The 13,829-nt window shown below is 33.1% G+C and overlaps 1 protein-coding gene across 1 annotated transcript; it reads right to left on the reverse strand.

Moving 5' to 3' along the window:
* Positions 1 to 814: 814 nt before the first annotated feature.
* On the reverse strand, positions 815 to 10,984 carry LOC114318046 (BEL1-like homeodomain protein 4). The gene is made up of 5 exons (XM_082922138.1): positions 10,671 to 10,984; positions 9,410 to 10,555; positions 7,777 to 8,165; positions 5,571 to 5,631; positions 815 to 1,631 (listed from the first exon to the last, which is right to left on the reverse strand). The coding sequence occupies exons 2-5, from the start codon at positions 10,430 to 10,432 to the stop codon at positions 1,059 to 1,061; spliced, it is 2,046 nt and encodes a 681-aa protein (XP_082778264.1). The 5' UTR covers positions 10,433 to 10,555; positions 10,671 to 10,984; the 3' UTR covers positions 815 to 1,058.
* Between the last annotated feature and the right edge of the window lie 2,845 nt (positions 10,985 to 13,829).

The following is a 13,829-nucleotide window of genomic DNA, read 5'->3' on the forward strand; positions in this document are numbered from 1 at the left end:
TTTTATTTCATGTTTTAGTTTCTCTCTCCAAGCTCAAATTGGATCCCTACTTGAGTTTGAGGGGGTGTTAAATATAATAACTATGTATTCTGTCTATCATACATACCATATATATTTTTTTTATCGGTAAAAAAAAACCTTTATTGATGAAACAATAACACATTACATCAAGAAATGAAAAGGGATGGATGCAAAAAGTATCATAGCAAGACATACCAATCCCAATTAGGTTGGCACTAGTACGCCCGCCCAATCCCTTGTTAGCACACCATCCAGAGTTGGCAAGAAGCCAACCAAACACAAGAAAAAACATCAAGCAAGAACAAAAACAGCACACAGCAGCAGTTAACCTCTGATTTCAAAGACCAAGACAAACAAAAACTAATTATATCAAAACACTATCATGCATACCATATTATATTCATTACCATACTTATGATTTCGATATTTAGGTTTTTCTCTTCTTATGGAAAGGAGTCTTATATATATTATTAAATCATTCAAAATAATACATATTTCTGTCTCTTAGATATTGTAACAATATGATTTTTATAGACATCCTTCTTGCTTACAAATACAAAGAAGGAAAGTTTGTGAACAATAGGATCGAGGCAACGAAAAGTAAGTTATAAAAAAAAAGGCGTAGAAATGATATATTTCTTATCTGAATTTTTAATTATTAGACAAAAGGTATGAATCCCATATGTAATTATTAATGTGGATCTTATTATATTTAAGTCCAATAATAAGAAAATTGGATGAAAAATTCATTTATGTAGACTAAAAAAAGTCACACCGAAGTGAAACAGTCATGTAGTAGAAACAAAAACACGCCTCTATTTCAATATATATATATTCATATTGTTTCACAATTTCTGAATCACACAACAACAAAACAAGCAAAATAACCTAATTTACACAATTGAACTTAATAGCTAGTTACAGTGAGTATACCATATTTCATTCATCTCTTTCTCACCAAGAAAAAAAAAAAAAATCATATACCATTATCTTATACATTTTTTTTTTCTTTTCAGTTTGCTAAATCAAATGAAGTTTCAAAGCGGTCCAAAGTTTCTAATCGAGTGCTGGTTCTTCTCCGGTACATTTCCTGTGTGTAGAAGTCCTAGAGTAAGGGACACGTCACCTGCCGGAGTACTACCTAGTCTAGCACCTGCAGTACTAAAGTTTCCCAACTCGACTATGCTCTCATGACGACACATGTCCTCCATGGTAGCACCCCAATTACGTAAGGTGGAATCATGAGTTGAACTAAAACTGTGATAAATACTTGGTATCACATCATGGCATGAAGTGCTAAAGGTGTTGGTGGTGGTGGCGGTGACGGTGGTTGCAGTATCTTGGAACATTACTTCATTTCCCAAGGAATAGTGCCTATGCTTGATGGTGTTCTGTGATCTGTCCTTTCTTGGTGGTGGTGATGGCGGTGGTGTTGTGGTGGTTGCAGTACTATGCATCGGTGTTTGTGCAGAGTTGGTGTTTGGGTGGTCTTCGGAATTGGCTGCATCTTTTGCAACTGTTTCTTGGTCTTCTTCGGCCTCTTTTTGGTACATGTCCTCAACCATGGGCTTCCACAACCGAACCCTCGCATTAATGAACCAGTTCGACACCTGAAACCAAGAATTTAAAGCGATAAAGAAGGAGAATATCAAAGCGGATGAGTAATAAATGGCTACAGAGTGGGTGTGTGTTGTGTTTTGATTCTTCATGTCTGAGGTGCTTCATGTAGCTCATGAAGTGAATTTTGGTGTGGAGAAATGTCAGAAATACATCAGTAAAATTAATCAAAACAGTCCATCCTATTGTAAATTTAACACTTGAATGTTTTGAAACAAAAAAATAAAAATAAAAAGTGCTTCAGTAATTGCTCCAGTTAAATGAATCAAGAAGAAAACTATTCTCTGCATAAACTTCCACCTCTTTTACCTGTAGCAATACTAGTTGGCAAAGATTCTCCCTACACAAATCTCAATTTCTTGTGTCCAATTCACACTTGTCGGATGATACAGTGAAAATCTCAAAATATCATATGCACAGATAACATAGTATGAATCTCAAAGCACAAAAATCTAGTCTTCTTGAATTTTTACATATTGGGTTTATTTAGCCCAATTTTAAAAAATTAGACAAAAATCAATAAGCAAAATAATTTACTCCTATTTACTATTGTCACAGTGATTGAGAGGTTAGTTTTCAATTTGAAATGGTTCCTTTCCTTTTAGAATATGTGTTTAATTTTTCAATAAATGCTATCAGTTGCGCTAAATTGATAAAAGTTAAAAAAAAAAAAATGATACAACTAGAAATACAATAATCAATTGACACAAAGTTTACGTGTATAATTTATCTTAAATTTTGGTATAAACAAGCTTGTTCCATACTAATTTAATGATAAGAGAAATGTTATATATTATCAATTTTTTAAGAAAAATGGTACGAGGAGAAAGTTGATAGGAGTATTTAGAATTTGTTATCTTTTCATGCACTTCCAACGCAAATACTATCATTATAGTTTAGAAATTTATAAATATCATTCTCATATCATTTTGGATTTTTTGGTAAAAAATTCTATTTGTGGAGAATTTTCCCCTAGTTTAATGTATTTGTTGAACAGAAAAGGGAATAAAAGACAGCTTACAAAAAAAAAAAAAAAGAGGTACTTGCAAAAAAAATAAAAATAAATATCAAATCAAATCAATTTCCAAAAGGGTAACTTGGTCTAATGAGGTACATGCAAAAATATTAACTAGTCAATAATGTCAAAATTTCAATGCAAACCGTGTTCTTAGGCTTTTATTTTATTTTTCATATGATGCCAAATAGTCATAAATTTTTTATTCTCTTTTTCCAAGATAAAACTCAAATTAACAAACAGAATATAATGTTATAGAAAGAACAACAATAGTGAGCCAAAATTCAGCTTAAACAAACAATAAGATATAGATGAATTCATTTTTTCATAAATAGTCAGTGTAATAAAATTTGAATCACGCTGCATAAGAATAGAAAGTTGATAAACTTATAGAGTAAATATTCTTTCGTTATTTTGATTCATGGAAAACATTCTTTGAGTTATAAAATTAAGTTTTCGGAGTAAACTTACAATTCACTATTTCAAGGTGTTTGATTTGTTAGTGACAAATTCATGTCACTCAAAATCAATTGGGCATCATGACTCTCCTAAGGTCATGTTTGATTTACAAGATTAATAGTGAATTATTAATAATCCTATTAAATTAGTGTGGTATTCATTATCCAATTGGATTAATAATTACACCCCTACCCCATTACTAATAATCTTACAAATTTCTTAGATTAATTATCTATTGGATTAATAATCCTAAACCAAATCCTAAAACAAACATAGGATAATTGGACCTACGGACTGATAATCTCAATCCCATGTTCTAATCCACCCAATCAAACATGTCATAAGGGTTTAGTGCTTGTTTAGCATGCACTAAAAAAGTACACTTTTTTACATACATACACTTATTTGGGTCACATCAGTCAACATCTCTTCTCTACTTTCTATCAACTTTCTTTACTTTTCTATACATTTTTTTTTTATAAAAAATTAAAAAGTGTACTTGCGCCAAGTTTGGCTATCCTAAATAAGTACGCACTTTTTATCTTTTTTCCATCACATCATCTCTCTACTTTTCTGCACATCTTTTCGTAAAAAGACAAAAAGTGCACTTATTTAGAATATCTCAAACATCTCTTTAGTTTCAAAGGGAAACTCATGAATTCAACTCTATCGAAAAAGGGAATTGAATTAAGAGAGAAACACTTGATACTTTGCAAGTGTGTGGAAACTAACATTCATAAATGCTAATTTAATAACTCACTTTAGCCGATCAAAAATTTTCATATCACTCAAATGTTCTAAATCAAACGTTTGGGACTTTTAAAAAAATATGGGTTGGGTTTGAAGTGATGTGGTAGAGAGGTGATGTGACTTAAATAAGATGATGTAATAGGATAGTGACTTTTTAACTTTTTAACTTTTTTAAAACACTCCAAACAAGACCTTAGATTTATTAAATATAATAATTCTTTCGACATCAAATGCACTAAGCTCATGGATTGGTTAAAATCTTTTTAGATGGAACCTAGACCTCAAATAAGTGCACAAAATGAGACTCGGCGCCAAATGACTCTGAAATTTATAATGACGTGACAATTTTTCTATTAATTTTGAGTTTTGGTAATGTATTTCAATCTTTTGCATTGAACTGAAGATGAGTGCAAGAATTTGAATCAATTTCCTAACTAGAAGGAAACAATGATGCAAACAAAAATGGCACCTAGCTAGCAATAAAAAGAAACACAAGAGGATATAACTCCCAAAAGCACAAAAACAAGAAGAGCAAGAAGACCAGGAGCCAGCCATAGCAATCTTTTCTTGCCAGAATATACAGCATCTCTTTAGACTATGAGAGGGAAAGCCAGTGATTTTTTTTCCAAAAATTGTTCTCTTTCAACTCTCCCATCTTTCCTCACTTCAACTTTACTTTTTTTTTTTTTTTTTTTGAAAAATGATTTTGACTTAGTAATGTGTAAAAGAAATGATTAGTTGATGACAGAAAACACAAGAAACAAAATTATCTTAGATATTTTAATAAATTGTCATATCATTCAGGGGCGGAGGGAGCATGTGACCAGGGGGGTCACGTGCCCCCCCTGGATTTTGGGAATTTTTTTTTTTTTTGCAAACATAAAAAAAAATTAAATAAAAAATTACAAAAATATTATTAGAGTGAAATGTCAATGACATTTTAAAAATTATAAAAACAATAATGGTTGTTTTGATTGAAAATGAAGAGACTATTATAAATAAACCATATTAGCTATGAAATTTTTTGAATGTAACGAAGATGTCATTATTAGTGATGTGCAAATATAAGTAATCTCACTATAAATATATGAAATTTATTAGATTGTTAGTTACATTTAACATGTGAGGTTCACTATTTATGCGTTTATTTACCATTAGTGGGTGATGCTACATACCAGTGATGACGGGGTATTACTATTATATTGAATTTTTAATCAAATTTTGTATCAAAAAATAATTTATCATTATATACTTTATTTTAAGGCTTATATCTATATTTTTTTTTGTATTATCCATGATACACTAGTTACAAATAATATTTTTTTTCTTGATGTTTCCTGAAATCAATCGTAAAAAATTTACGTGAAATATTTTTATAAAAATTATTATAATTAGTAAGTGTCCCGTCTAAATTAATTTTCTAGCTCCGTCACTGATATCATTATGCTTGAAAAATGAATCTAACTTTTAAATTTGAGTAAAACAATTTTTTTTACTTCTTAATACCAAATTAAAGTATGAATCAAATTCAGTGCCCTTCCCTCCAAATAATTTTAGAATAAAAAGGTAAACAAATAAGTGGAGAACAATTGTAAAAGGAAAAGAAATTAAGAGGTGGAGAATGCAGCAGAGGTGAAATGAGATCTCACTTTCAAGAGGGGAAGTGAATAGTCCATTTTTGATATTATAAAAAGACGTAATTGAGTACCTGATTTTTAGATAAACCAGTCTGCCGAGACAACAAATGCTTGTCTGCATCGCTTGGGTACCTGAAAGACACCACAATACAAATATGACATCCTCAGTCTCCATGACCCCAAACCCAAGATACATATCATGATGATGATGAACATGACATTTGAAAAAAATAATGTGTTTGGTTTGAATTTTCTGAATTAAATTTTTTGAAAATTGAATTTTTTAATTTTCGTATTTTTTTGTTTTTAGTTAATATTTTTAAAATTTTAAACATTTTTTTTTTACTTTTTTAGATGCACCTTACTTAGATGTGTCTAAAAAGTAAAAAAATTGTGAAAAAATATTTTAAAAAATTAAGAAAGACATAAAAATACAAACAATATACTAAATTCTTGTATTTTTTTATATTTTTGGTATTTAGTGAATTTTTAAAAGATTTTTTTTATAATTTTTTTACTTTTTAGGTGTATTTATGTTAGGTGTGTCTAAAAAGTAAAAAATTTGTATAAAATATTAAAAAAATTCAGTAAAAACAAAAAAACACGGAAAATAAGAATGTAGAATTTTCTGAAAACTGTTTTTAAAAAATGAGAACCAAGCAAAGTGATGATCTTCTAATTTTTTACTATTCATTATATTATTTAATTTATCAGTCTAATTGTCAATATTATATCAAAATTATGCATTAATAGTGAGATTTATTACATTGATCTAGTGTTGACAAGTTAAGATGATATGATTAATATGAAATAAAAATATAATATATGAAGTGTTATTTATATATATATATATATATTTCTTTGAGGTGGCTAGGGAGGTAATTAGTAAAGAAAAATGAGAATATGCAGTGCACTCACTCTTATAGATTTCTTTTTTAACATTTACCATATCTGGCATATTGCTAACTAACCGCACTGCACTGGAGAGATTTGTCAGGTAGTTAATACTCTATTCATTTTGATATTATATATATTAGATATTTAAAGTGTGTGTTCCGTGTCTATGACAAGACAAGGACAATTCGCACAAGCCTACCAATTTAATTCTGTTTCTATGAAAAATATAAAGATATTTCTCAAAAATTTTGACATATCTTATACTTCGGCCTCGTTTGGAAATGATCGATTTAGTCAAAAAGTCAAAAAATTATTAAAAAAATTAAAAAATTAAAAATTCATACTAAAAAGTCAAAGATCCTCTTTTCTTTCTACTTTTTGTAAATCTTTTTGTAAAAAGTTAAAAAGTCATCACAAACATACTAATTTTTTTTAGCTCATATTTTAGCCAAATAGCCAAAAAATTACTAAATTAGTCAGTTCCCAAACGGGGCCTTAGTACAAATTATGATGGTAATTTTTATATTTTAATTATTGTGTCATTTTAATTTTTATAATTTTAATTAGTTTAATTTTAATCATAAATTTATGATTTTATCTTAATTTGATCCAACTAATTATAACTATTAGCTTTTCTTTATAAAAAATATGTACATAAATATAATGTGTTATATTTTTAAAAGTAAAATTATAAATTTACTCAACTTAATAAATTAATCTCAACCAATTTAGTAATAATTTTCTTTAAAAAACACTAATGATATTATCAATTAGATCAAATTAACACAAAATCTAAAATTAAGAGTTAAAATTGAGTCAATTGAAAATATAGGGACTAAAATGACACAAGAAGTAAATATAGAGACTACTAGTATAACTTATCCTTATACTTGTTTACAATATTAAACAATGTCCATCACAAGACAGAACTTTATAATTGGGAAAAAATAAATAACTAAAAACAGACTCCTATAAGAAAGATTATTAATTTTTACTTTCACGAAAATTGACTCATGATATATCCGTTGAGAGTAAATCATCTAATCCAATTAATTTTATGGACCGGAATTCTTTGTATTCAAAATTTTTGTTCTTTTCTTCTTAATGCACTTTCCATTTACATAATTGTGGTTCAAGATTCACACATTTTAAGATTATCTCACATTTTAGGCAGATAGCGAATTGTTCATGTATATCAATATAATTTAGAATAATATTAGGGATTACGAAAAAAATATCATAAAATACTTTATGAAGATTTTTTATTCTTTGATTAGTGCGTATTATTTTGTTATATGTGTAATCTAATAGTGAAAAATCTTTTATGATAGTTTTTTTCATGTTACTCTATAATTTATGAGAGAGAGAGAGAGAGAGTACGGGTGAAGGAAATGCTCAAACAGCCAGGCTCTCAATATGTTAACAGAACGCTCAGGCAAGCCTCTTTGTGGCCTCCAAGCTTCCAACTCCATCATTCCCATATGCAGTGATTTTTGCTGCCTCAAGTTTTGCTCAATCAACCGAAGCCTCGGTGTCTCTCCTTTCGTCAAACAAGACATCCCACCGGCGGTCACATCTTTCTCACCCAACATCTCACAAGTCAGCTTCAATTGCATTGCTATCCCATTCTTAATGCACTTGAAATGCCGCGACATAGCCTTCTGAGCCATGGCTGTGTATGTCAGTGCAGCTCCAAAACCCATCACTGAATCAAATGAGTTTACCATTGTTTGCATCTTTTCACAGTAATGTCTGTACCTTCCATCCACCTGCCGACAAGAAATTTTATGAAGAAAATCGAATCAAATCCAGTGTGATGTAAACAGTGGGACAAACAAAACGCATATTTTATTTTCTTGGTTTGTTGTACCTGAAATGGAAAACCCTAGTTTAACAACAAACCCCCATATTGTATCTTGCTGAATATATATAAGGGCTCAATGAGATTGAATAAAAAAAGAGAAAGGAGAGAGATTATTATCATAAGTATTCAGTATTCATTTGTTAATCTTGATTTTCATGAATCGTAACAAATATAACGCGTACAGAATTCAATTACAGAATTATAATAACCCTCATATAATAAGGGACTCACACATTTAATGAATCCCAATTTATATAAGAAAATTCTGTCTAATTTTATAATCTAATTTTATGCGACTAAAATGATTGATTATGTATTTGCCGACTTCTCTTTCATTTGACAGGAACCCAAAATAAACTAATGAAGTGAAACCATTATTGGAAAAGCTCGTGTTAATAATTTAATTCCTAATGATAGCTGTAAGTTTGTTAAAATATGAAGAAAGAATAATATAGTAAGAAGGAAAAGAAATGGTCCCCAAGTCAACTAACACAGAAATCATTAGTTTTCTTAGCAGGTGTTGCATTAGATTAGTCTTGTTGGTACGGTCGATCTATTGTGCAGAAACAACCCAATAATAACTACAAACCTAGCTATTATAATTCCTACCTAGGTGTTAGATTCAGTAATTATTAAGTCTAGATCACTGTGACTTCTGTGATAAAAAATTTACAAAAATCATATGCTTGATGTGTGTTGTATTTTTTAATTAATTGAGTATTATATAAATAATATCATATGATATTATGAGATGAATCAACTTTAGATATTTGATAAAAAAAAAAAAAAAAAAAAAGAAGAAAGTTTATAGTATACGAATTAATTGTGTCAGCAGTAAATTGAGTTTGTGAATCAATTATGAATTAATCGATATAAAGCGATTTTCATACTAACAAAACCATGATTACTACCAGTATGTTACGCTTGAAGTAAATCCAAAAAGCACACTCACAAACACAACGAACAGTAACTCAACTTAGAATTAGTTGCTTGTTAAAATATAGGACAGCTGCTCAGTTTAGATAGGAATCTTATATCCTCAGCCACTGATCCATTGTAAGTAGAAAGACAAGAACTTCAACTAAACTTTGCCTGAATTCGAAGAATATGTGTGTATGAGAGAGAGAGAGAGAGAGAGAGGGTACATGCCTCATCAAGCATGGACAATAGCTTCACCTTCTTCCTTTGGTACGCACTCTTGTCAGCAGCTGACAAAGTTGGTTGCTCCTTCATGGAAGAAGAACCACTACGTCTATCTGTGTTGGAATTAGGGTTTATATGATGATGCTTCTTAGGTCTCTGATTCTTAAACCTTAACTCTCCCCTTCCAACACAGCAAATCTCTTCCAACAATTCTTGTGCAGCCTTCACAAACTTTGAATTCCTCAAAACATTCACCATCTCCAAAGATGTTCCAAACCCAACATGTACTTGACCATGCCGATCTACTATCCCTTCCAAGTCCAACAATTGTCGATCGCTTCGCAAATTCTTCGATCCATTAAAATTCAAAGAAGCCCCAACACCTCCTTGATTATTAGAAAAGAAAATTCCACCATTTCCCACCCTTAATTCCTCAAATTTTGCCGCTTCCAACGAAGAACACAACGACAAAGAAAGCCCATGACTCTCCACAGTTCCTCCAATTTTGTTAGTATTATTAGCATCTTCACCGGTATTACCGTGTAGCCAAGTGAACTGAACCGGAGAGTCCTCCTCGCCGCCTTGAACATGAGAATTTGATGGGTTAGAGAACAGCATCTGTAGAGAAGAAGGTGAAGAAAATGGTTTGACACGAGTGTTCATCATGTTCATAGTTGGAAGCTGCAAAGAATTTACTAACTGTGAATTGATGTTCGAAAACTGATCTTGGTTTAAATGCTTCTGTTCTCCCAAACCACCCATCTCCGCCTCGTTTTGTAGCTTCTGTGACCATCTATAATTGGTTTGGATCTGGTTATCGAAGATGGCGGTGGCGGCTGGGGCAAACATTTCAGACAGCATCCCACCACCGGTTTCATACAGCGGTAGCTCACCGGATACTTCTTGTGCCGTTACCACCGGAAGCAGTGGCTCGAAAACTTGCCCTCTGACCATGTGTTTAGTCATGGCGGATCTGTCATACCCATTTGAGAAACTGAAGATTCCTTGGTGGAAATTTTGAGTCGACATCGAATTTTATCGAATTAGGCTTGTAGGGATTGATTTGATAAGTTTTGAGTTGGAGGCGATTGAGTTAACACTACCATCTCAATTTCAATTTCTAGAGCATCCATAAAGTTGAAGCAATTCCTCCTAGTCATACAAGCCAAGAAAAGAAATAAATGAAAATAAAGCAACAAGGTGAGAATACTAAGATTTGAGAGGATTTGATCTAAAAAAAATGATGAAGTGTTGTAACAAATGATACCTGTTGCAGAAGTGATGAGAAATATCATTTTCTATCTTTGTGATAGAAAAAACCCTATCTGATCTCTTTCTGTGTATGTATGCGTTGATCTTTGTTTGCTCTTAGTGTTCCAAAACCTTGTTGAAGACAAACTGGGGACTGATTTCTTAATCAGAAACAAGCAAGGGAGATTGATAACGATAGGAGAAGGGAAAAGGTCGTCCTCTTCCTCTTCAGTTCACTCTCTTCCTCCCTTCACTTTCACTATACTTACTGTATATGTATTGTTTTATGAATTCTCACTTTTTATTTATGACTAGTCTGGTTGTTCTTTCTCAGTCAATTTTTTTTATTTTTTATTTTTTATTTTTTTAAATAGCAATAATTCATGAAATATATGTGGTAACACTATAAATTTAGAAATTTTATCTTGAATTTTACCTAGAAATATCAATTTATAGATTAAATTCATTCCAAACTTTGACTCACACTTCGCCAATTCAATTTACACCGCACAAATAAAACATCCACAAAAATTTGGATGATTTTTCTGAGATGATAGCATTTCTTTTTTTTGATCAGCAACAAGAAATCTTTATTGATGAAATCATAAAACGAGTGCATCAATAAAGAGGAGCTCGGAGCTACATTAAGCTCGGAGCTCCAGTTGGAGAGAATCCAATACAAAGGAAAAACCAAAGAGAAACAGAAACAGAAACAATATACACAGCACGAGAGCAATCTAACAGCATACACCAGAATAAGCAGATTGCACACCCCAACAGGTAGCTCACCACTCAGCACCCAAACCTGAAGCAGAACCAAACTAAATCTGAAAGCTAACTATCGACATTGCAGCTAACCATCAAAAATTGCAACAAACAAACCTTCATCTCCAACCCTTTGCACCACAAAAACTCTTGAGAGCTGAAACAGCAAGACTAGCAAAAAAATAGATTGGGAGTCATCTAAATAGCAGGGGAAATTTATACAGATCAATCAGTAACAATGGTTAAAAGAATTGAATTCCTATAGAGAAGTAAAGCACACATCAACTTCTATCTATCCAACCAACACCAGAACATAAAGACAAGATTGCAAAAACTAAACTTTTTTTTTTTTTTTTTGATTGGCAAAGAAAAATTTCATTAAAAACATGAAATTTACAGGTTCAAGGAAATAATACGCACTGAGAGAGATTCGAAGAGTAAAAATTCACTCTCCTACTACTGCTACTCGCGTTCTTACAACCAACCCCTTAGCCTCACGATTTTAAATTTGAAAAAACAACAAACAAAATAAATTAAAAAACCACACTCATGAGCCCCCACCTAAAACACAGCTACACACCCCAAACCACACTCTGACTCAAGCACTGTTACACACTTGAGCCCCACGCCTGACCCACCCACCCTGCACCAATGACAGACACTCAACCTCCAAACTGCCGGACCCTCAGGCTCCAATGCCGCCGAGCACCCTGCACCACCCGTGACCGAAACTACTCATGCTTCACCATCGAGAACCACCCGAGACCGAAACTACTCTGCTTCACCGCTGAACAACGACAGCCTCTACTTGCTTCACTCTCCTCTACTTCAGTTGCTGCAGCCTCCTCCTTTGGATCTCCTCCGTGACCCAAACAAACTCCTTCGATTGAAACCTCACCAAACAACGCTGGGCAGTCCCCTCTTTGTTTACCCAGCGCCAATCTCCTCAAAACCGAACACGGACACCGACCACCATACGGAAATCACCCCTCAAACTCTCATTCGCACAGGAGCGCCCGAATGGAGATCCTAAACAGCTCTAAATCCTCCACCCCTCAAACTCCTGCTCGCAAAGAAGTGCCCGAATGAAGTTCCTGAACCAACCCACCACTGTTCAACGCTCCCAACCTAAACCAAGACCCACTGCTGAAGCTGAAACACTACGACTGAAGCACCACTACCACCGATCCTTTCCAAACGAGAGAAAAACCCACCAAAATCACCCATCAAAGCTATCTTGGGCACCAAAGGAGGAGGCTACACAAAAACGAAATAACCAAAACAACCTAAGCAAATCTAGAGATTAGATCTGAAAAGGATAAAGAGAAAACTAAAGGGGCTCAAGTTTATTAGGAGAAAACCCAAGAACACAAGAAGAAAAAAGATAAGCCAGCCGATCGCCATGACCAAAGGCGGCGGCCGGCCGGCCAGCGGTGAGGCCTCGAGGTGGAGGTTTTTAGAAAGAGAGTTTTTTGAGAGAGTTTTTTAGAGAGAGTTTTATCTTTGAGCCTAATTTCTTGAGCCCTCGTTGAATCTGCAAAAACTAAACTAATTGAGACTATACTGCACAGATTGAGACAAAACTCTGCTGATTAGCATGCCAACCAAGAGTATTCTGCAGTAGGACTGGTTAGAAAAAATAGGCCTCCTCCTATACTTCACTCTCTGGAACCACCTCCCAAACTGAATCTGATACCTTGTAGATTAAATATGAAATCATGAACTGACAACATATGTTCCTTAAACACTTCCTTAAACCACACAGCCATTTTTAACTTAATCAGATCCGTAATTCCATCCACACTTGGGATAACCTCCTGAAATAAACATTCATTCCGATGTTTCCATAGAGACCACATCACAACAAGAGGAAGGGCATTACACATCATTCTTTCCTTTTTGTTAAGACCCACCCCTGCCCACCATTCAAGCATGTCCTCCACTGAGGTTGGCAGTGCTCCTTGAATCTTCCACTATCTAATCATTTCATACCACACTCTCCAAGCCACTGGACATAATAAAAGCACATGTATGAGAGACTCAACTCCAGATTTACATAGACAACACTCTACAGATGCACCAGCAGGCAGAGCACCAATCCTGTGCATAAACTCAGTCGTCTTTAGTTTTCCTTTCCAAGCAAGCCAACCAAAAAATTGCACTCTAGGTAGGACATGTTTAACCCAAACCCTTTTGCTAGCTGTGCTGCTATTTCTGGATCCCTCAACCAAGAGCATGTACATAGATTTAACTGAAAAAATTCCAGATTCCGAGGCTTTCCAGACAAGAGTATCTTCTGAGAAACACCTAAGATTAGGACCTACCTCAATCTGACTCACCAATCTGCTTAATTCCACTATTTTCTAGTCAAACAGCACCCTTCTAAACTGAAATGACCATTCACCAGCTT

The sequence above is a fragment of the Camellia sinensis genome, chromosome 3 (assembly GCF_055761805.1).
Source record: "Camellia sinensis isolate YWXY chromosome 3, ASM5576180v1, whole genome shotgun sequence".
In the NCBI taxonomy this organism is placed as follows: domain Eukaryota; kingdom Viridiplantae; phylum Streptophyta; class Magnoliopsida; order Ericales; family Theaceae; genus Camellia; species Camellia sinensis.

Coding starts and splice junctions, on each gene's coding strand:
- LOC114318046 (XM_082922138.1), bottom strand. CDS start 10,432: ATGTCGACTCAAAATTTCCACCAAGGAATCTTCAGTTTCTCAAATGGG. Junction 5,632..7,776: donor TTTGAGCATTTCCTTCACCC/GTACTCTCTCTC, acceptor GGTGTCTTTCAG/GTACCCAAGCGATGCAGACA. Junction 1,632..5,570: donor CTGGTTTATCTAAAAATCAG/GTACTCAATTAC, acceptor TCTTGGTTTCAG/GTGTCGAACTGGTTCATTAA.